The following is a 25,247-nucleotide window of genomic DNA, read 5'->3' as shown; positions in this document are numbered from 1 at the left end:
ATATGAAATGTAGAATACATCTGACTTTCTGCCAGATAACATTCATAGCAAGCAACCTTCCCCCACTGCTCCTCTGAAAAACCATCAAAATCCATATGGATAATAAAGAATAATCAACAGCACAGCTCCCCACATTAATATTTATTTTAGATTCAATATAAAACTTCTATAAAGAAAATCACTTTGATCTTACATTTCATATACTGGGGTATAGCCGAAGAATGTCAGAAAGCTATGGCATGAGAAATCTGTACTCATCAGAGCTTGGAATTTAGGGTTCCCAGTAAAGACCAAAGAGCTGTTTAGAGACACCCCAAAAGGCCATTAGGAAAGAAAACCGAGGAGTTTGCTCTCACCTTTTCTGTATAAAATGAACTTGCAATGAAGCTGAATGAGTTATTTCATGAAAGGGATGCCTACTAAGCACAGCTCGTCCTTGCCTCCCCAAAAACAGAAAGGCAATTGAGAAAATGGCTGATGTTTGTAAAGGCTGGCAGTGCTATTCAGGTTTACACTTATTTCTGAAACAACAGTCACCAAAGCAATGTGTTTAGAAGCATCTTTATATTTCCCAATACACACCAAACTAAACACAGCTGAATGTCTTCATGCTTCAAACAAAACTTTTCTAGTTAATATTTCATAAGACCCTTTAAAACTTTCAAAGCTTCTCTATTCTAGCAAGGAGAGTAATTCAGTGCATTAAAGGCAGTTTTGTCTGCAATGCCTTTTTCTCTGCCCCAAACGATTTAAGAATAAGGGAGGAAGGGAAAAGAGTGATAGAAGACAGTACAGACGGATGGGTCAGCCGTTCTCTTCCCTTTTGCCCAGTCAGAGCATGGGAGAAAAACCAGCTTCAGAAAGAATCTACACATCCAGGCCTCTCTGTATGACTCCACTGAATGCCCCCAATGCACTGCAGGATGCTGACTTTGAAACCAGATCAATTCAAGAGAAAGAGAGGAGCACTGAACTGCTGGAAGGGAGCAGCTGGATTGGAAGAGCTTTATAATCCTTAAAAAAAGGAGATGACCGCTCTTCTGCTAATGATGCATTTCCACAACCAGACTAAGGCACAACTGAACAAGACTGCTGACAAGCAGGTCATGCTTCTCCTACACCTCCAACTGCTCCTTCCCACCCCTGCCACTCCTCTGCCTTAGGCCACATCTCGTGTTAATGAAACCACATGCTCAACTAAACCAAAACACTAATAGCTTAAAACTGGCTTAATGAGAAATGATTGACTTTAACCTAGATTATTCCTCACTGCTGATGCTAGCAAGATGGGTGAGAGGTGCACAGTCTGAAGCAGTGGGATGATGAGGGAGGCAGGAAGGGACAGCTGAGCTCAGAGGAAGAACTTGTTTATGCCACATTAAACTGTTCAAGGAACTATGTCTAATAAATCCTTAGTGTCTTTGCTCTGCTAACGCAAAAAGGAAGTTAACTATACCAACAAAAAAACAAGACAAAATTCACAGGTGTTGGAGTACAAGTAATGGGGAATGTTACCTCCCACCCACAAATTCACGTGAGTGTGTAAGCTTAACAAAAAGAGAAATCCCACCTCATTTAGCCAACTGTAAACTGATCAGGCTAGAAGCATAGCTTAAAGGATAGAAAAAGAGCCAAAACATGCTTGCTGTTCTTTCTTATAACAGCATTATGGATATTTTAAATTCATATGCTAATACTTACAATTAAAATGGATTTAAAATATGAAAGCAGAAATAATCAGAATTTTACTGCTTTTATCATAGTTTATATAATGTGAAAATATACAGAGCATTTTTAATTGACTATTTGCATTCCTCCATTAAGCTAACTAGCTTGCAGTTTCAGTCACACATTCCCTGAAGTTACCAAAAATCCTCTCAATGCATTTCACTCTTCCTTGCTGCCAGTATTTCACAGCCAAGCAGCATATTCCCTTTTTTCAGTACAAAACAGGCACCGTACAGTAAAAAACTTGCAATGCTGCTGTATTTATTTTTCTTTAAGCCTAAGCACTTAAGTTCAGTAGATGTCCTTTTTAATCTACCACCATGTTTCTGACCATCAGCATCTGGTTTGGCTTTGATTTGGAGGGTACCACAAAAGAGCAGGTGGGTATTTTCTCATGATTATTAAAATACATCTTTAGAAATATTAATTGTTGCATAATGTGATATTATTTGATAATAGATTATTGGGAACTTCCAAAAGAACACACACAATAAATAAACCACATTCCGAGTGACAGGTTACAACTTCTTGTCACATAAATCCAAATGAAGATGTCAACATCTTGAAGAGAGATGAGGAGTGGGAAAACGTGGATTGTCTGCATATGCAAAGCTTTTCAAAATCTCTCTGCTGGCACATCTCTTGGGCTGCCAGCCAAATACTTTCTCATGACATTTCCAAATTTAAGAAAGAAAGAAAAAAAAAAGAAAAAAAAAAAAAAAAAAGAAAGCAAGCAGGATGGCACATTGACTTAGTAAAGAAATACTGTGAGGCAGGCAGCCTGACTCACAACCTCGTATCAGTAAAAATAAATTTAGGAAATGCAAGGTGAAGGATGTCATCATTAGAATGGCAAAGTGACATTATGGAAGAAAAACACCATGTAAAGCTTGTGAGGAAAAGTGAGGAAAACCCTATGAGCCCCTATCAGATGTCACTCCTCTAACAGGGTCCCACTGTCAAATACATCTATTTCTCCAATATCTATTTTTCTAATATCTTCATATTTAATTAATACCACTTCTTTAAAGGTATTAAAGAAGATTGCATGAGCAACTGCTCATCACAATTCCCAGTGAATGTAGAGCTAAAGTCAAAGTTAGCATGTTAAATCATTACTATCATCACATTGGCAGTAGTCAGACTATTGCTACAGATGTCAGCAGCTGCATCATAGCACAGGGGTTCCTGCAAATACATTTTCAGGCTCATTATATAAATGTTATGGAAAGAGGGAAGAAATAGAAAAAACCTTAATAATCTCCATGCCGCCTTCTCCATGGAATTGGATTTCTGGTTCAGAGAGGGATAACCTTTCATGCAGTCATCATGACTGCTATGCAGAGCTTCCTCAATCGTCAGCCCAACCCATCAAACCAAGTAAACCAATTATGATTTCTACTAGTTCTTGGAACAAGCTAAGAAGATGCTGGCTCTGAGGCTGGCAGAGGCTGGTTGTGCAGAGCCAGAATCTACAGGAAGATCAGCAGCTGCCCAAGCTCCTTCCTGGAGCTTTCATTATTTGTCTGGATGAGATCCTGCACAACCACTCTAGCTTTCAAGTTTCTACTCAGAACAGGGGCTGAACAAGAATGCCTTCAGTAGGTCTCTTCCAACTCAAAGAATTTTATAATCTCCTATCCCATCACTCCCTGATTCAGCTGGTCAGCCTAATGTTCCTCCTTGAATCAGCTTCATCAAGCACAGGAGAAAGTTCATAGAGCTGCAGAGCAACTGCAGATGCTTCTGTAGACACAGCCATGGCACTGAAGATCGCCTTTCACCAAAGCTTCTCCCAACAAAGAATCATAGAATCAGTAAGGTTGGAAAAGACCTCCAAGATCATCCAGTCCAACTGTCTACCTACCACCAATATTTCCCCACTAAACCATGTCCTTTAGTACAACATCTAGCTGAAACTTGGTCTTGTGGTACTTCACCCTATTAGCCTCAGAACAGGGATCCAGACTGTCCAGATCCCTCTTGTAAGGCCTTCCTACCCACAGGTAGATTAACACTCCTGCCCAGCTTGGTGTCATCTGTGAATTTACTGAGGGCACATTCAATCCCCTCATCCAGGTCACCAATAAAAATATTGAACAGGACAGACCCCAAGACTGACCCATGGGGAACACCACTCACAACCAGAACATATCACCCAAAGTGCCAGATCTCAGCCACTGAGTGACTATAATATCATAGAATCATAGAATTGCTCAGGTTGGAAAGGATCTAAAGATCATCAAGTCCAACTGCAACTTAACCAAACTACTCTAACAACCCTGTGCTAAATCCCTAACCCTGTCCCTGAGCAAAAAAAAAGGACCTACTTCTACCATCAATGTTACTGAAGGTAATACTGATGCCAGAACTTGGCCTTCAGTAACCCTCATTTATTAGAGATTAAATATAAGTGAACTTTTAGAGCAGATAATCAACTAACCAGATGATTCATCTCACCCATTACTAACAGCCACTCATCACACAGACAGAAATTCTACCACTCCCCCTGCTATGTGAGGCTCTCCAGCAGGCAAACTAGCTTTCCTTCGTACAGACCTATGGGCATTCCCACGAATTGCCCTGATGACCTTGCTGCAGGGAGACTCACCTCTGCTGCATGAGATGTGACAAGCAGCCGAAAGGCAAAAATATCTAAAACCACTGCCACTATTACAGAAAAAAAACCTATCCACAGACAGAGGAGTAAGTGTTCAAATACTGGCAAATACTCAGCAAATAAATGTGAACAAACCTGACAGAATAAATAGCTTAAAATGTCAATACAAAGTACATATTATTGAATAAGAAAATCCACTAAAATCTTAATTTATTCAAAAGCAATTTACAAATAAATAAACAGTTTTATAGATTTCAATAACAGGAGCATATTTAATTCATCACGTACAAAAAGACAGTTAAAATTCAGTGCTTTCATTATGATTTATGAAAATATCTTTGAGTAAATTGCATCAGTTTAGCTTACTTGAAAAATGGCTATATTTGAGATTTATTTTTTCTGCATGAGTTGCACGTTGATGTTACATGAATTACTTTACAAGTGTAGAAAGGTATGTTTTAATGTTATTTACTATTTCAGGGAGTTAGTTCCACTTTCACCACTGCCTGCATACATCGATCATACAGTAATTTCCCAAGCCCTATTTTTTAAGAGTGCAATTATTCCTTTCAGGTACACAACACAAACTTTGCTTTTGACGAGATACCTGAACAAAGTGTTTAAGGTCTTTGTTCCTAAGAACTGACTATCTGATTTTGCAGTGTCCATCCTAGAGGATTTGGTGCTCCAGGGACATCTCTGCTTCATTGCTGCATCTCTCACTGGCTTGGTACCTATCTTCTGCACAGGAAGGCAAACAACTTGCTGTGGGAAGGACAATGCACTGTTCTGTCTTTTTGTCACTTTGAGACCTGATCATAGAACATCTTGGGTAGGAAGGGACCTCAAAGATCATCCAGTTCCAACTCCCCTGCCACAGGCAGGGTTGCCAGCTACTAGACCAGGTAACTAGCTCAGGTTGCCCAGGTCCCCACCCAACCTGGCCTTGGACATCTCAAGGGATGACTGTCAAGACTGCCTGTGCTGATGGTTTGAATTAAACTATTAACTTCTGCTTTTCTTACTTTTTAGATTTTCAAGGAGTGGGAGCAGCCTCCAAGCCGTATGAACAAGCTACAATGAAATAAGCTCACGCTGCAGTCTTAACAGTTTGAGAATCTGCAGTCATGTTATTTGTATTGGCAGCACTCCACCACATGACCTCGTGGGAACAATATTAATTTCACTGACAGTAGCTCTTGGCACAAGCCTGTGCCAACCAGCTATGGACTGAATAGTGGGAGTTCTTAACCACTTCCAGAAGAACAGCTGTAATTTACTTGTCTGTAGGAAAACTACTGAAATTTAACTATTTTAGTGTCATGAGGCAGTCAAGGCTTCACTGTGCAAGAAGCTTAAGAAGCTCTCAATTCTCAAGAAAAAATAAATAAATCAAGAATTGTTGTCACCCATACAACTTCTAGGCAAACTAGCTCCAAGAATTCCCCACCTGCCCTCAGCAGGTGCAACTCCATTGCAGCTTTGCACAACACTTTCAAACGCCCTGCAGAACCTAACCTTGATAACATCTTCTTGTGCTTGGAAACCTTTGGTCTGGGTGTTGAAGCAGGAACAAAAAACTCAAGAGCATTCCATCTCCAAAAGGAGACTTGTTACCACTAAGACACAGAGAGTCTCAAAAAATAAAGACAGTTCACTCAGTATTTAATCTTGAATATTTAGCATCTAGAGTAACATGGAAAGAAGAGTGCAACAACCACTAGATATAGGATTAGAATTTGAATAGGAGTTTAACATACATGAACATATACTAAAAGAAGTTTAAGTAAATGTAGCTTTCAATATACTGAGATGTTGAAAATCATAAAACTGTATAGATGCAAGACACGGATAAGCCTTGTAAATTTTTATGCATGGAAAAATAGCTCGAGCGCCAAGTACTTAGTAGACACAAGTTTTACTTGAGTATAATAAAATTGTATCCAAATAACACAAATAACATATCTTGCGCAGATTAAGATATTAATAAATAAACAGATGTTCTCAGCACCTCATTAGGTTATACAAGCATTTCAGGAATTTTTAGATGGGGATCTCCTTCATGAATACAAATCTAAGGATAGAAAAACACTCTGTCTCAATTTATGCAAGATTTCTGTCCCAGAGAGGCAGATTTCCCTGCTGGTACCCTTTATTCTTAATTTTAATTATCTGCCTTTCTTCTGACTTACATCTTTATGTTCATTCTTCATATAACATTTGCTTCCACACAACTGATATTACTGAAGCACTGACGTATGTCATATTATACAAGTACTGCTCCAAAAGTAATGCCTCCTAGTTCATTATGTTGGCCCACAACATCAGAGGAGGATATTGGTGTTTTGGCAGTAAAGGCTGAACATTCCCCCTAATATTTGGTTACATTTTGTTGCCATACAACAGATGGTAGCAGAGAAGCAGTCTGATAAAATTCTTGTCTAACGTGGAAACAGATAAGACACAACAGCAAAGAACTGAACTCTACCACAGAGAAAAAAGCACCTATTGACATTCATAGATGCTCACTGAACATTTATTGTGACCAATTAGTGGGTGTGAGCAGAGCGAGGTGATAGGTGGTGCATTTCAGCAGTGGTGATAGCAATATGAAAGGCAACCCATATTCCAGAAAGCCATGCACAGCTGACAGACCACGAAAAGACAAGCATCTCAATAAGCTCATCCACACAAGTTGGTAGATTAAGACCAGCATGTAAGAAGCCAAATATCAGCTCCAATGTATTGGAAACAACTGTGTCAACTCAGGAATAGTGCAGTTTGCTCCAGGTGAGTCTCCCACAGGAGCAGAAAGAACACTGTCTGCAAGACTGTCAGGACATACTGAACCAAGATGAGGCAGAAGGTGATGGTTTCTTGGGTCAGATTATTACTGGTGATGAGACAGGTTGTCACCACTATGAGCTAAAGTCAGAACATCAGTCTACAGAGTGGCAACATGCAAATTCCCATCAATGAAGAAGTTCAGGTAAAGTGATGTGCACCATCTTCTGCAATAGGAAAGGAGCAATGCTTCTGGATTTCCCGGAACCTGGACAAACCATCAACTCTGACTGCTGCCTCGTGATGCTGACAGAGATGAAGGCTCAAACTGCTGGAGAAGAAGAGAACCTTTCTCTTACATCACCATGGCACCAGGCCACCTACCAGTTTGAAGATCAAGGAGCATACTGAAAATCTTGGCTGGACTTCCCACCACACCCACTGTATATTTCAGATTTGGTGCTTTCTGATTTCCATCTGTTCAGTACAATGAAAGATGTACTGTATGGGCAACATTTTCCTTGCAAGAATGCCATTTCAGCAGCTGTGGAATAGTGGGTCATGTCCACTCGTGCACATTTTTCTTTTTTTTTTTTTTTTTTTTATTTTTTAAACAAGAGCAGCATGGAGGCTTTCTTGGTCATCACTGGTGAAAATGCAGAGCTAATGGTGATGACTGTTGAAAAAAAATACTGTTTTGTAGCTGGGAATTTGTTGTACCAAACGGGGTTACCATGCTCTTTGTATCTGTTGTAGTTTCCATGGAAATAAATAGGAGGCACTACTTTCAGAGCAACCTACTTATTTGCTTCATTATTCTGAATTTATTCACTGTAGTGCCCAACTAAATCTCAAAACAAAAGTCCTGCTGTGGAAGTCAGCCCACTCTGTATGAGGGCTAGTAGTTTCTTTATCATCTGACATTTTCCAGCTGGTAACAGGGAGTCAACACCATGAAGATTTTCCCTTTCAGTGCACACTTTTGAAGGGCAAGACCTCACTCCAAAAGACATTTGAAAATATGAGGGTTACATACCTTATAAGGCTTTTTCAGGGATGCATTGTAAAAGCTCACTTCATTGACTGTTTACTTCCTACACATCATGGGCAAGATCAGACAAGGCTTGTACAGGTGCTCCCGCACCTCATATTCGGTTTATAGAACACAGGTGTTCAACCAAGCTAAAAAAGTCACAGAATTCAATAAGCTACTCTTTTGAAATTAATGCCTTTTGTAGTGAAGTCCCACTCAAAGAAAAGGAAGTATTCAACTGTATTGCACTAGATCCATTCAGGAGACAATATATACTTCACAAAGCCTAACTCCAAAATAAACAAATAATGTAGATCTTCCTTCAACTGGTCCCACAGCAGTCTCTTTTTCCACATTAGGTTATTAAACCTGATGATTTCCCAGCTCCTACAACATCTCTGGCAAAACAAGACCTGTTATGAGCAGAGTTTCTCTCTCTCTGGTTCGTTTCTTATATATACATATATACATATATGTATTCTTATGTATACATTCTTATATACATATATATACATACACACACACACATATATATATATAAGGAATCCTTTAAACATATATAAAGGCACCTTAGTTTTCCCCTTACAAGAAAGATTCTGATTCTTAATGAGGAAAGAAACCGTTTGAAAGTCAGTGGATTATAAGATGTTTCTATCTTTAAATCTGATTAAATGATCTGAATTAATTAACCTTTAACTGCATTTGCAACTATTATCTAGTTCTGCATCCCAACAGAAGTTCCACCATATGACATGTATGTCCCAGTCAATCTTATTCCCATATTCCAATGCATATGGGAAAAAGTAAAAAAAAAACCTACTACACTCTAAATTAGCATTAAAAAACACGTAGGTAGTGTTCCTATCAGAGGAAAGAATGCACATATCAGTGCTTTTCTACAGGGTCACATTTCCACAACCTGAGGACAGACAGCCCTGGCAGACAGTGCAAGGAAAGGCATATCCGAACAGCTTCTGACCACCAGACTAAGCAGCAGCTCAATCATTCCCTGTGCTACTTAGTCCCACAACCTCCATGCTCTACCACACTCATCACAGTTGCTTTCAGGATCCCCCTGTGCACATGCACATGAAGTGGCAACTCCAAACTGAGCCACCTTCTTCAGCTTCACCAGACACAGTCAGAGAATTATGGTATCATCTACACTGGAAATGAACCTTAAGATAGTCAAGTCCAGCCATCAACCTGACCTTCTAAGTCTCACCACTAAACCATTTTCCTGTGCCATATCCACCTGTCTCTTAATTACTTTCGAGCATGAAGACTCCACCACTTCCCTGAACAGCCCATTCCAGTGCATGACTACTCTCCCTAAGAACAAATTCTTCCTGATACCTAATCTAAACCTCTCTATCAAAACTTAAGACCATTTCCTCACACCTTATCACTTGCCATCGGAGAGAAGAGACTGATGCCTTCCTCACTTCAATCCCCTTACAGATAGTTGTACAGAGAAACAAATCAGAATCTTAAAACTGTAAGATCCCTAAAAAGATGCACCGTCCACTGGAAATTAAAGTCTGAGCTAAAGACTGACCACGTTTTGTAGGTGTTGAGGTAACAAGAATTAACCTTCCCCATGTTTAGTAATCTGCATCATAGCCAACACTTTCAACTCTGATCACTTCAGTATGCTGTTATCCTCCCTCCGGTTGCCCACTGTATCCTGGTTACCAGCCCACCCACACTGAGAAGTTAAAGAAAAGTCAAGAAGAGAAGTTAAAGACAAGTTAAAAAAGAAACTACAATCATTTCAAGACAGAAAGTATCAAAAACATGGTCTTCACCAGATTGATGCATGCCAACAGTGTATCTTTTTAGTCACCATTCAATTATTAAATGAAACTAGCGAAACAGTTTAAGCACCTTCTTGATACTTGAGCAGACACAGAGACAATTCTGATGTGGAGACGTAGAAAGAATGAAAAGAACAGGGATGAAAAATAGTTATATCTGGGAAGCGTATGTTAACCCTACAGAGCAGATGTTACCATCATCCTCACGCAAGGAGCACCTCATCAGGACATTCTCCCTTTCACCCTATTCTTAAAAGACAAGACTAATACCTGTCTGGTGTGACTTGGGTTTGAATCTGCTTTGCTAAATCTAGTATGTTTTGTCAGCTTTTTCAAAGCACCAGAGAAGGCAGCTGCAGAGGATCTCAGACACCAAGCAAACTTTTGCTTTGAATTCACATCCTTGCTCCATCAAACAAGATACAATCAAAAGATCAGGTGGGTTCATCAGCAGCAAAGTAACAGGAGGGCTCTGGGGTTTGGAAGATTACATGGGAGGCCCAATTGCATGTTTTTCACATGCCTTATCCTTGTTGATGTTTTGAACTGCTACGCTTGTGCCAAGTGATAACAGTGACTAACTTGGGAGGGAAAAAGTCACGTTACATAGAAAGAAGTGTACACATACTGAAGCTGGAGTTAGTTGGCACAGGCTGAAGAGAAAATGACTCACAAGCCCTCAGTATTTAGCTTTGTTCCTGAAAGTCAGATAACACCAGAAACTGCTACAGCAATGGACAAAGAGCCAGTCTGTTTTTTATCCTTAATTCAAGATAAATAATTAGAAAATAACAATAAATCTCTAGTTTTGGAAGTCTCATAAACCTTACCCTTAGCTCTTCAGAGCCATGAGGTGGTTTTTGCCTCAGGTTTATGAAGAGTAATCATTACTGCCTCTGGGCAGCTTCTCCAAAATTAATTTTATTTACAGAATGGAAGAATGTTTCTTCATCCACACCCAACCTCTCGCCTTAAACTTTCCCGTAACACATTTTGCTGCTAATTAGCAACATTTTCTACAATCACAATAAATGGGTTTTTAAAGAGCATAATTTTACTAAGGGCAGGGCTTTTATTTGATAGCAGTATAGCTCTATTAGCTCTGCTTCGTGTTTAAATGCAACAGTCCACTAATGAAAGACTTCAAACCTACAATCTTAATAAAGAATTTTACAAGTTTAGAGAACAGTCTGTAACACAGTGTTCTTCAGAAGTCTTTGTCACTGATTTCAGTTACATAGCTTTGCTCAAAACAAGTTTTGCCTCAGAGTTGTCAAAGAAGATGAAAAACAAAGAACAAAACACTTTTCTTCCTCTTCTCCCCATTCATTCTTTATTTATTAGATGGGCAGCTACTTCTTAATAAGCATACTCTCTACTCCATCACTGCAGCTCTTAAAGAAAATACTGATGTTAGCAGAGCCAAAACATTTACTTGTAGGATATCGCTCAATGATTATTTGACAAAGTTGCTGGTCTTTCACAGTGCCTTCCAAACAGTTGCACACATTTCATAGGAGTTTCACTACCCATGACCACTCTTAATGGGGGGTGGAAGGAATGGGCTGAGTAGGGGGTTGTTTTCTGTTTTTTGCTTACAAGAAGAACAGAATCTTTGACACAGTATATTGGTAAAGACTGGCATGAAATTAGCTGGCTTTCTTGCATGTTCAGAGATCATCTATACTGCAATCCTTCATCACTATATAGAGATAGTAGGTTCATCTTAGCGTGTAACATTCCCTTGAAGAAACAACAGCAGGCTTTTCTGGTGAGACAAAATATTGTAATTGGTCAAGCAATAGCAAACTAATGAAGGATAAGAACAAGATTAAGCAGTCTGTTTTCCTTCTGAATAAAAAAATACAAAGATGCCCCAGTGTTACACCCTCAGCTGAATGCTGTTTAATAAAACACAGTAGCATGATAAGTGAGTTTTGCTTATATTATTTTGGTCAGTCATAATCAGAAGTCTATAAGTAAGTTCAGATGGATCTAGTCAAGGTGTGCGTGGATAGCTCCATGTTAAATAATCTTCAGTTTGAAATACAAAGCAATAACCAGCAGAAGGAGCTGAATGCTGACATCACATCTGGTTTAAAAACAACTCTTCTAACATAAAGAAAGCAATGTGAACACCTGTGAAAACGTAAGGATCTGCAAGGACTAACCTATGCCACCAAAAGCTCTAAAAAGATAGCAAACAGTTTAGTTGAAAAGCATACAGTGGAGAGAGGAAGGAAAGTGCACGATGTGTATAACTCAATAGTGTAGTTCCACTTAGCATTCAGCACAAGCCATTACAAGCTCAAATGGACACTGACACAGCAGACAAAGTTCAAAACTAGGTGTAACACAATGGAAAGTGCCAACAGTGACAGCAGAGCAGCAAGACTCCAGGCCACAGCAAGCAAGGAACTGCTCAAACACAACAGCAATGGGCATGGAAATAAAGAAGCTGTTTACCTTCAGAAGGCCTGTAAGGTCCTCAGGTTGGTGAGGGCGTCCAGATGAGATACCCTCACCTCCACTGCCAACCCTTAAATGGGGTCTGGGAAGGGGTGGATCCTGGCTCCAGATTTTCCAGTCACTCAGGTGCACGGCATGCACTGAGCTTCCCTGGATTGGCCCTGCCTTCCTACAAGGTGCTCAGTACTGGTTCAAGCTGTCACTCAGCGTTTCCAATACGCTAGGTAACAAAAACTACCCTGAAAAAGGGGCTTTCTTCAGATGGAGAGAGCCATGTAGAAAGAATGGGACTTACTGCTTTAAAGACTCCTTAAAAAAGAATACCTAACAACAGATTGTACAGAAGACAGGAGTTTCCCAAGCTAAATGAACAAAACGGTCACTGAAATGAAAGGTGGAATATTTGAAACTAATCAAAAATAAACGTTTGCATAAACACAGGAAAAGAAAACCCTGTTCCTTCCACTGTAATGTCACTATCATCAAACATCATACAAGCTCCATAACTGCGAGTTTTGACATGAGCCTGAAGCCAAAATACCAGACAGGTTCATTTAAAGGCCGGATTTCTGTATGAATAGCATGAATTGCTGGAACTACCTGTAAGCATCAGAGAATATAAGGTACGTCCAGCAATTAAATCTAGAAAAAGACCATGTATAAGGCAGACTATATAGCATTTGCCCAGTGCTATCAGTTATTCTTGGAAGAGTAGGAAACTTTTATTTGCAGTTATCTTTACCTGTTAAATTAACCTTAAAATTTATGGACGTACAACTAGATGAACTAACATGTTGATCCACTACAACGTTTTCTACCTGCACTAGCTTCCTTTGAAAAAAACTATTATTTTTTAGTTTTTTTGTTTTTTTACATAAAGCTTCTATCAGTATAATGCAAATGTCCACTGCCACATTGAATTACAAATGCAAATCCCAACTCATTGGGACTTTTTGAGCAGGATTTCAGATAAATCCTCAGTTTATTCACACGTTGTATTAACTGAAAACAGATATATCAATGAAAAGAAAAAAACCAAGAGCATCACACTGCTGCTATTGAGTTTGGAGGCTCACCAGTCCTAATGCATGTCCTGGCAACCTAAGAGACCTATTGATTTGCAACCATTCATTCAAGGGCAGTAAAAGCCATAATTAGATAAATAGCTTTGGTAAAACAAATCTGAAACTCATTTGTTTGGGCACTGTCTGTTTAACGAGATAAAACGAGAAATTAAATATCTGCTGAATGTTTTTCTTCATATCCTTGAATGCAATAACAAAAATATAAATAGATGTACTCATTTAACTGCCACTATTATTTATGCATTTTATGTGCTTTGTTCCAGTAATTGCTGCTGAAGATAACGTTTACAAATGGCTATGTTCTAACAGGCTGACCAGTTCTACCCACTCAGTGGATACCGAGTTAGAAAGAGAGCAGGTCTTTTCATCACCTGCAAACAGTCTTTGAGATGAAAGAAACATCTTTACAAAGGCATCTATGCTGTAAGTTTTTCAAAGTATCCGAGTTCCATTTCTGGAGCTGATTATTTCATTCTCTGTGAAAAGAAGTCAAACTCTGCTTACATTTCCTAAGTTCTTCTAATACATCTAGCAGGATAGAGCTGAAACATACTGGGAAGCATGGGGTATGCTATGCCCACACCTTCATACTTTGGCAGCTAACTGCTGGATTCTGCTTTTGTTCACTTTGGACTGGCATCTCCCATGCACTTGGCCTTCCTTCACAAACACTGTGAATCTTGGTTCATCCCAGAGGACAGATTCAACAACAGACTGGCAATCCGCACTGCCCAGATTTGCTGTCACTGACAAGGGCTTCGGGTGATGCAGAAATGACTTACTGCAACCAAACACTGGGCTGTGCACAAACAGGGATCCAGATCAGATCTAACAGATTTCTCTTGCTCATTCCTTCAGTGAGCCAGTACACAAACAACAGCTCTGCATGTTGCATAGCCAGCCATGCATACACGTTGTTTTTCTCCCCCACTTTCTGTATTTAAAAAAATCAATTTATGCATCAGTGAAGTGCATTCACCTATGAGACGAAATGGAGCATCTGCTTAACAGCATACAGTAGTATTCCATGACAGTAAGTGATTATCACATCCAACTGAAATCACAAAGTGTTTTAGAATCATTTAGTAACTATCTATGCCAGAACTTGGCCAGAAAACCACAATTAAATGCTTATCATCTTCAAAAAAATAAACAAGTAAAACTCAACCACCTGCTCTCTTTCCCTATCCTCCCACAGAGATACATAATAAATTATTGAGGCTCACAAGTGGTCTGGACCTCAATTTTCTGTTGTTTGTTTTTAATTCAAAAAATGCAGTACTTCCACTGTTTGACTGCTCCTCAGGACCAATCTGCAGACTATAATCCACCCTCTGCAAGGGCCTGATTTGCCATGTACATCTTTGGACAGTGGCATCTTTGCAGGAAACCACCACCTTTGTCCTTGGTGCTGCTTGTTCCGTGGTCTCAGTAATGATACTGACAAGCAACCCGCAAAGATGCTTACAAGGACCAGCAGCAAGAAGAGCTACCAGCAAATGAAGAGCACACGTTGACAGAACTGATTCTATAATGAAGCAACAAGACCACTGGCCTCTGAAATATTTGTTTTCTGACTTCTCCAGCCCATGTCTCTCAGTGAAGTGTGGGCTTTGCTATGAGCAAGGACAGAAAGGCAGCTCCCTTTGATCAAAGGAAGTCAAAGAGCACTCTCAAAACAGGACTGCCTCTCCTCTAGAGCTGTGAATACAGCTCAGCTGGGACGTATTTATATACACTGAAGGTTTTCTCATAAGTTAGCAGGATATTTTCACACTGCAGAAACTACACTGACTTTTTCAGCCGTCTTCTCTCCAGGACAACATTCTGTGAAGAGGAATTCATCAAATCAGAAATTATACAGTAGAATTTTAACATTAATCATTGGCCCTAGCTTAATACAATAGCCATAAATAGGTCATTTTGAAGGTCAGACTAACCCAAGTCAAACCACAAGTTAACCGAGATAAAAGATACTGTGACAATTATGAATAAGCATTGCCCTTTTCACTGGGAGCTTAAAGAGGAAAATATTCAGAACCTGCCCCCACGGCTTTCAATTTGAGACCCTTAGTGACTTCATTTTTATCCTTAAGCTCTTGTGAAAAACATAGCTGCAATGGAAAAGTTTAAATCAAAAGGCGTCACATATATATTACCTATGCAGCCAATACTAAAAACATGAAACACTCCACTGAAATTGATCCATACGCATGGACCCCAAAAGATGTGCAAGAATGAGGGAAAGAGAGATTTCTGAATTTGTGCACAAAGAATTGCAGCCAGTCACCTTCAGCAGAGCAGTTGTGTGTATGACCTACTATGGGGGCTACAGAGCAGGGCACTCACACTGACCGAGGTTAGAAGGCATCCTGTTTTCTGTGGTGTGCTGCAGCTCCAAACTGAGCCTTGACCAGTGCTAAGGCTCATTATCCAAACATGAATGCAAACCCCTATGATGTAAGAGCCCCTCTTCATACATCTGGCCCTCCAGACCCTTCACCATCTCCATAGCCCCCTTTAGACCCTCAAATAGCTTTATGTCCTTCCTACATCGTGGCACCCTAACTGCACCCATTGCTGGACATGAGGCCGCACAGCAAAGAGTAGAGTGGGACAACCCCTCCCCTCACCAGGTGGCAGTGCTGGGCCTGGTGCCCCCCACTTACAGTTGGCCCTTTGGGCTGCCAGGGCACACTGCTGGCTCATGTTCCACTTCCCATCAGGCAGAATGCCCAGATCTCTTTCTATGGGGCTGCTATCCTGTCTCTCATCCCCCAGTCTGTATGCATAAGCAGGGTTGCCTGTCCCAGGTGCAGAATTCAGCACTTACTCTTGTTAAACTTCATGTGGTTAGTGATTGCCCAGCCCCCTAATCTGTCAGGATCAAGATGTCTCACATCACCAGGAGACCGCCACGTGAACAGACCCACAGAGTCTGTTGTCTCTGGTACCCAATGCATAGATATGGAGAGACATCTCTAGGATCTTAAGGCATTCAGCTGAGCCAGTGAACCCACTGTCTCATACATGGCTGCCACACCACCTGAGGCTGTGTCAGAAGCCATGGATAGACTTGAGCATTTCAGATACAGCCCCATAGGCAATGTCTGTTTATTGGGCTGCCAGGTGCAATAACTCTGCAGAGGTAAATATTCCACCTTTTAGTGGCCGGGTTTAAACCTAGTTCTCCCAGAGAAACATGTAATGAACACAAAAGCAAAACATAAACCATTTTAAAGATACGTAATCTTAAGTCTAAGGACCACAGTTTCCATAAATAACAAGCAACTTCTTTTCCAGTATGTGAAATATTACTTTAATTATATATTAAAGATAAAACGTCTGTCCTATTGCAATGGCTTTCCATGAGTTATGTTAAAGAGGTGCCATATTCTGCTTTCCTATCTTTGTTCCTTTTAAAAATCTATCACCTCTTATTTTCAGCATTTTCATTAGCATAAAAATGGACAGCTTGTTTTGTTATTTCCTCTCAGTACAGAAAGGCATTCAAACCACTGGGGCTATACGAGTAACAGCAGTTGAATACAAACCTTAACAAGGTTTGTCATAATTGTACAGCGCAGTGCCTGTTCATTCATCTCAGCATCTGGGAAATCTAGTGTGAATTAACCAATAATGCAGGTTTGCAACGGAGGAAATTAAAGAATACCACTGTGCAAAGTGAATTGTTTAGTTCTGACTAAGGAAACGCCATCAGCTCACAAGTAAATCAAGCCTTCTCCTCAAGGTGCATACGTTTGCAAGTATTTAAATACATTCCTTTTAACTTCAGTGGAGCTGATCTTATTTGATACATAGATTTCCTTGATGGATTTCTAAGCCACACACCACAGCACCCACCCAATGCCATGTCCTACAGGAACAGGAGCAGAACCAAAAGTGAAAGTAGGAATAGCCTCGTTAAGCCAGAAATACAAAAACATGCAGGATTTTAACATTTTAAACAGTTTCTAACTGATGATTCTATTCTTAACACAGAAATACACAAAAAGCAACACTTAAAGCACTTTTAAAATGGGTAAAATCTACTCAAGGTGTTTTCAGCTTGAGCTGAATTTGCAGCAAGGCACAGGGGTTAAAGGTAAGGCCATGTTTTCTAGCAGTTGATTATGGGTGAGGGAGAGATTTATCAGGATATGTTCCAGCCAAAACAAAACAGAAAAGGAAATTCAGAACCTACCCCATAGCCTGGAGCACGAGCATGCATTTTCTGCAACAAGAAGAAATGTTGCACATCTCCCATGAATGGAAGCCACACGATGGCACCTATTCCCTGTGCACAGACAACAGCACCTGCACCTACGCAGGGGCACCAGAAAGCAGTGGAGATGCCAGCCCAGGCACTACCAGCTGCTCCTACAGTACTAGAGTAGCTATAGGCAGCAAGCTCCATTTGGCAAGCAGGCTAACCCCAGCCTTGAGCACAACAACAACTGAGGGTTCTGCATTGCTTCCTGAGTCACTTGGAGGGGCAGAGGGGTGGGTTTGCCTTAGGTCTCATTCAGCTGTAGTTAATCAAACGCAGGCATAATTCCTCAGATGTCATAACACATGGGCTAATTAAGAAGTATTCTCAACTTAGTAATTCACTGAACACTGACTATGAAACAAATTATTATGCAAAAAAACACAAGAGACACTGCAATTCCCCGTCAGCTACCGTGGTCACTGTCGCTAAGCTATTTTACTCATTACTCAACTTTTCATGTGTCACCAGTCACAGCCCTGACAAGCTAAAGGATACTGTTAAAGACAATTATCTTAATCAGATACATTTAGCAGGAATACATAATAAGCCTGATTACAATAGGAAAAATTCAGGACTACTTACCAAGTCTATTTTTAGTCCCATAATAACTGCCAAAATGATCAGGGTATTAACTTACTAAGTAGAACCCCAATGGCAGGCTTTAAAGTAAAATGCCACCAATATCAATCAGCTCACTTTGATAACAGCTGTGACAAGTAAAACTTTCAATTCACTGAGCCAATCCAGCCTTCCTGTGCCCTGATTTCAATCCATATAGTGCACACGCATGACAACACCACATCCTTTTAATACAGGAAAAACTCCAAAGGTAAATCCTCTATAGCATAGACAAATATAGGTACCAGAGTAATTGTTCTCCTCATTTTTTTTTTCAACTCTCTCATTAACACCCATCAAACAAGAATAAATGTGCTAGTGAAATGTGTTGACAATGCGAAACATGAGATGTTGCTGAAATAAATGAAAACAAAATGGCAGACTGGAAGATGAGGTGACTCTGAGGACTGGAATAGAAGGAGACTCTGAAGACTGGAATATAAGGAGAAGGATGTAAAGCAGCAGCCTGCGATACAAGGTCACTCCAGCAATAACAAGTTGAGGAGCTTCAATGAAGAAGAATATGGACTGCTATAAATGTCAGTTGTGGGTGGAATATTAACTGAGTATGAGGCAGACCTATATGCTTGGCTCAATCAAAACGTATCTATGAACCACCAACATATCGTAACCATGAAAAGAAGTATGGGACATTCTGACTATTTCCAGCAGGGAATTTCTAATGTCCTGGAGAAACCTCATTTACAACACTATGGCTTCTCCAATCCTGGCATGAACTGACTCGAGGAAAGTAACTTGAATGAGGTAAGCAACTGAAAGCTTCTTATGAGAGATGGATAAAAATTTACCCAAATGTAGGCTAAGAGGGGTTAGGATGCTTCATTTAATTAAAACAGATTGCATATAATTTGACTTTTCTCCCTGCCAAAGAGGAGTTCTCTGCAATAGCACAACAGCTGCCAGTGCCAGAATATATGACAGATCTCTCTAATACCCTCCAACCCTCCAATTATTTTCAGCTCGGGAACTTTCCAAGCCTGATGAGGATTATCTATGTTCAATAAATTTCCCCTTTATGAATTTCCCCAGTCTCCTCTGAACTCATGTAAACTCCCAACCTCCATATCCTAACTCCTTGATCTATTTTCAACCTGTAACCTTTCCGTCTGTTAACATGCTGATTTACACGCAGGACCCAAACTGAGACAGGTTTTCTTGGTGTAAGAGCACCTGAAAATATTTACCCAGCAGAAGACCACTGGGAACCTCACAAAAGTCACTACAGGATCTCAGAAGAGAAGACAGTCATGGTATCTCATCAGCCAAGCAAGGCAAAAGGCCTGGCCAATGGTGAAGATTTGTACATGTCAGTAATATAAGAGAGACAGAGTATCCAAGCAGCTCTGTGATATGTAAAACATTTTCCAACTGCACTATTGTGACAAAGAGCAACAACTATACTCGCTTAACACTGTATCCAGAGAGGACAGCAAAACCAGTTAGTAGCTTAAATACTCCTGCCTGCTGACTATACCTAACGCAAGATTCAAGGAGGTAAACTGGAAAAACAGAAGGCTCCTACTCTGCAAAGGTTGTGAGAAAGCATGTATAAGGGGAACAGCTGCACAAGGCACACTGAGCCAACAAAATGCATCCCCTCCTTTGCTCCTGCATGAGCCCTAGTGGGCTGCGACATGCTTAAGTGTCCCACCGAGGAACCAAGCTAAATCCACCCACCCTCCTAAAGGCAAAAATAAAAATAACATAAAATAAAACCAGCACAGCAAAAGACTGGGTCATTTTCTGCTGTTTTATCTGGCAGGAACAAAGCACCAAGCAGAGGAAGAGGAATAGAGCCCATCCCTCGCTCAGCTCACTGCAGCCAAACCTCCACAGCCACCGCAGACATCTGTGCTAGACCTGCCCTTAGACCAAACAGAAGGAAATCCACTGTCAGGGACAACGCCAACATCCAGTTCAAAGTTCAGGAGCTCTAAAAAAGCTTTGGGCCTCCCAGCAGAGGAATTAGTTTTATCTAAATGATGGGAGTAGTGCAGGGTATTGCTATTTACCCAGGCCCACCAAACAGGAAAGTGCAAACAGGGTGGCTGCTGTAACCCTCCTACAAGGTGCTTTTGCACCTCTGTGTTCTTCACGTGTATTAAAATCAGCTGTATCCTTACACAGAAAGCCAAAATGCCCACTGGTATCCTGGTATTTGGGCTCACTGAACAGAGAGAAAGGGGCTGTTGTCAAACAGCCTGATGTCAAGGGTCAAGGCCCAAGCTGGATTTAAAAAATGCATTCCACCCCATGCTGGTTTGCTGAATTTATTCCATTTTTCGTATACTACTCAATGCTTTCCTACCCCCAGCACCACAGGAAGTATTCAAACAGCACGCAGTGAAGTGCATCCTTAAAATAATTATAGCACCCTTAACACTTCCATTATATTTTATTATCCGTACCCTCCAAACACGCATGCATACAGATTATCCTTGTTTTATAGATGAGGAAGCAAACTGCACCGCAGGCGGTACCTCAGCAAGTCAGCACCAGAGGCTGCCCCCCCTGCTCAGAGGTCATCATATTTTTGCTAGGAAATTAAACAAACTGGAATTTCAGCTGGTCAGCACTTACTTGAAAACAGCACACCTCCGTGAGCGACATTCCTGGTGAAAGCAGCTGGGCAAATAAAGCTCCCAGCTCAGTGTTTGAACAAGCAAAAAAGCACAAAGGAAAAGTCAGTGGAGACTAAGTTCAGGCTGCACTTTTGAAGGAGGGGGAAATGGTGATTTCCTAAGCAAATGGCAGCAAACATTGAATTTGCATTCACCTGAAATGCATCGTTGAGCTGAAACTGAGAGATCTTTATTTCACGTTTGTTTTAACCAACCTTTCCCCAGCCTTATTTTAAAGCATTTTCAATGTGATAGTCAGGTTTAAAAGTATATCCTAGGACACCTCAGCAGACACCTGCAGGAATTCTAACTGTATCCTGGGGAAAGGCAGAGCCCTGTAGACCAGGAGGTGGCAGGGCAGGCAGTCCCCTCCTCATGTAGCACTAAGTCACTGCCAGGAAGTCCTGCATGGCATCTCCACACAGCATTGCCCATTGGCCCTAGAGCTGCTGGCTTGGCTCCCACCTGGCTCATAGCCCCACTGTCCTCCCTTTGGCCATCTCCCTCCCTGGATGGACAGGTTAAGAATAACTCTGCAAGACAAACCACAGGGGACCACCATGAGGCAGGACCACAGATGACAAAAGCACTAAATCTTATTCTCTGCCTCTGCAAAACACAGCACATCTGTTCATATGGGCTTCAGCTGTCAAGAAACAAGAAATAAGACCAAGGCTTCAGCAAGGACGATCAAGGAACTGTGTGACCCAGGAACCACCCTGCCTTCTCACCAGGGCGTAAACTCGCCTACTCCAAGTATTTACAGAGTAAGTGCTCATAGTAGCATCGTAGAATTATTAGGGTTGGAAAAGATCTCTGGAATCACCACCAAGCCCATGGAGCCAAGTCCCCAGGTGCCACATCCACCCTTTTTACACTTTTTAAGTGCTTTTGGTTGCAATGAAGAGCAACCACAATGATGGACCTGAGCCTGCTTTGCACAGCATGTCTCTGAAGTGCCAACAATCATCTATACCAAAGCTGTGTTTAGACATACTCCAAACGAGCCAGACTGCTGCCCTGAGATACTCCTTGCCTCCTCGTGGGCAGCTCAGCCCACTGCTCCTGCAGTGCACTTTAGAGGTGGAATAAATCAAACTCATTTCAGAATACAGAAAATATCTCATCTTCACTAGAAGATGGATACCTGTCGTAAACACCCTGCTATGGCAGAGGAGGCTCGGCCATTGAAAACTGATTAAATCCTCTTAGCCCTGCCTTGGATGGGCAGTTGCCAGGTGGATTACAATTTAACTTGAGCAATAAAAATCATAACCTCCTCAGCGACCAGCCTTTATTCTGTGTGTTAGACTCACTTCAGAAAGAACCTTACTCTCTAAGAGGGCTATGAATCAAAACATTACTCACAAATAACCATTCTGCCATGATTGTCTGCTATCTTAGCCCTGTTTATCTTCCTCGCGTGTATATCTTCCAACAACAAAGCAGAAAGTTTCACTTGAAATTCACTCTGCTATCTTTCACACCACCACCCTTGTGTGTGTGTTCACGAGGGTAGAGCACCACAACACCAATGTGGGCACAGCCACACACTGAGCACAGAGGTGTGGGTCAGCACATCGCAGCCACACGGCATCCATTCACCCCATTCCCTGCACAGATGAAGCCAGCCCCCTCATTTTGGCTGTGGGATGGAGGGGCTGAGGTTTGGCCTGTCAGTGAATCTTCTGAGACTTGACAGCAATGCCCCCCCCGTACAGCTCCAAGCAGGAGCGAGAGGTTCTCGTGGTGGAGGCCACGCCGTTCATCGTAAGGGCGCTGCACCCACCGAGCCGGTGTGCTGAGGCGGTGCCGTGAGCCATCCCTAAGCCCGGAGCGTCAAACCAGGGCTCCCTGCGGCGTTCCCCGCCCCACAGCCTCACTCTCCGTCAGAGACGCGGACAGCACCGCGAAGCCTCTCGCTCCGGCTTCAAGAGCTCGAGGCCGCGCTCAACTTCACGGCTCCGGCCCACGTCCCCACGCGTGCCCGCGGAGAGGACGAGGAGGGTCGAGCACGGATCCCGGGGCACGGCCGGTCCTTGTCACAGCGCTGCTGGATGCTCCCGAGGGTCGCCCCGCGGGCACCTCCCCCCGGGTGCCGCCCGCCTCCCCCGCTGCCCCGCTCCGGGCGCCGCCCCGCCCGCCCGATCCCCGCCGCGTTGGCCGCTGCCCGCGGGCTGCCCGCGCACTCACCCGCTGCCCGGCGGCGGCCGCGCTCTTTCTCCGCAGCGTCAGCCCGCTCCGCAGCAGCGCCGGCAGCTCCCGCAGCTTCTGCCGCAGCTGCACCGGCTGCGGTTCGTGGGCTCCTCCGCCGGGGCTCCAGCTGCGGGCCAGCTCCGCGCCCTCACACGGCGGCGGCATCTTCACGGAGCCCACAGCCATGCCGCATCCCGGCCGCGCTCCGTCGCTCACGCCCGCCCTCCCGCCCGCTCTGCCCGCCTTCCCCCGGCGGCGCCCCGGCCCCGCGCCCACCCACGGCCCCCTCGCACCGCGGCCCCGCCGGGCGGGCGGCCCCGGCAGGCGCAGGAAGCCCCGCCGCCCGCCACCTTGCCCGCCCGCCGCCGAGCTGCCCCCGCCCCGCGCCGCCTCTCCGGCAGCGGCCGTGAGCAGGTAATGGCAGGGCGGAGGAGGCGCGGGAGGGAAGCGGCAGAAAGTCCGGTTAACTCCTTTGAGCTCGGGGTCGGCTGCGGCTGGAGGCTGCCCGGGGTCGGACGGAGGGCTGCAAGAGGTGAGGCTCTACATCTCCGTGTCCCGGGCTCGGAGCGATGCCGGAGGAGCCGGGTGGCTCGTCCCGGGTGGGCGGCCGGTTCCCAGGCATCCCGGTACTTCCTAGAGGAGCTGAGCAGGGAGCCCTCGCTGCCAGAAACCGATTGATTTACTGCTTGTATAGACAGAAAAGAAGCATTCTTCTGCCTAAGGTACTTATCTAGAACGTGGTACCTTGCATTCCTGGGGCTTTCACCTCTGGAGTCTGCATCGACCACCTCAGTGGCATAGATTTCCTTCCTTTCTGCTGGGTTCCAGTCTTACCCGTGCAGTTCAGAGACACTAATGTAAGATGGGGTTCTCCTTACGTACATCATCTGCCACAGCCACAAATAAGGCTGACCTGTTCCTCCAGGTTAAATTCACCAGGTCATAAATGACTCAATAAGTGACATTATAGTCAAGGCAGTCACACAGAAAGATTGTGGGAAGCTGTCCCCCTGACCCAACCATGAGGTCCAAGCCTCAGGGACCAGCTCCACCAGTCAACCAGCCCCACAAGGAGCTGGATTCTCCAGCAAAAAAAAAAGGAATGGGATGGGGTGAGATAGAACAGAATTGAATTGAATTGAATATTTTTCTTCTCTAGTTCTTCCTAAACCAACTTAGCTGGGATTTCAGAGGTACCCATACTGGAAGGGAGGTGGCAGATGTATCTGGGCACAGAGATACAGAATATGGTAATCAGTGTGGCTTGTTTGCTGCATGGATACAGCAGCAGCAGTCTGGACTTCCTTAGAAATATAGAACGATAGAATCATCAAGGTTCAAAAAGATCTCTAAGATTATCCAGTCCAACCATGCAACTCATCTCCACCGTGGTTCTTGATCACCTCTGGGAATGATGAACCCACCACTTCCATGGGCAGCCTGTGCCACTGCACCACCACCAGCGCATCACCACTCTTTCAGGGGAAAAATAACAATTCCTAATATCCAACCTGAACCTCCCCTGGTACAACCTGAGGCCATTGCCTCTCATCTAATCGATCAATCAATGGCATCCCTCCTTTTCACCTTCACAGATCCGACAGTTGGCTGCTGCAAAAAGATGATCCTGCCTGCAACCTGTGAGCATGTGCTCTGCTGGACCTGGTGCCCATCTGACTGCAGCTAGCTGGTCAATCTGCTGGAAAAATTACACTTCAGAAAATAATGAGTTTTCCATTGGCCAGAGTTGAATTGATCCAACTTGTGACAACACAGCTGCAGGATGGAGGCAAGCAGCAACCTGCAAGTGATGGAAAGCAGAAGTGCTCCTTTCAGTAGCCATCTGTCATTAAAGAGCTCTGTTGCATCCTGTGTGTGTGACTTTGTGAGCAGTGCAAAGTGCTGAGCCAGGTCCTGCTGAAAGGGCAGGGTCTGTGCAGCCACATGCTGCTGCCACCTCCTTCCTGCTAGTACCAACAGGC

The 25,247-nt window shown here is 43.0% G+C and overlaps 1 protein-coding gene across 4 annotated transcripts in view; it reads right to left on the bottom strand.

The window, feature by feature from the left end:
• Window positions 1-23,648, bottom strand: part of RAPGEF5 (Rap guanine nucleotide exchange factor 5) — a 143,394-nt gene extending 119,746 nt beyond the window's left edge. For 3 of the 4 annotated variants that reach the window (XM_015853739.3, XM_085538495.1, XM_085538496.1), the window contains exon 1: window positions 23,263-23,647. In XM_015853739.3, the coding sequence (XP_015709225.2) occupies window positions 23,263-23,451 (189 nt within the window). In that variant the 5' untranslated portion in view covers window positions 23,452-23,647. Of the gene's footprint in view, window positions 1-23,262 lie in introns of all 4 variants that reach the window. The other variant, XM_015853738.3, reaches the window with a different exon arrangement.
• Window positions 23,649-25,247: the final 1,599 nt, after the last annotated feature.

This window comes from Coturnix japonica, chromosome 2 (assembly GCF_054131305.1).
Source record: "Coturnix japonica strain WE chromosome 2, WE-NBRP24, whole genome shotgun sequence".
NCBI classification, from domain to species: Eukaryota; Metazoa; Chordata; class Aves; order Galliformes; family Phasianidae; genus Coturnix; species Coturnix japonica.
Note: the sequence above shows the minus strand (reverse complement) of the source record. Positions and strands in the feature narration are given on the sequence as shown.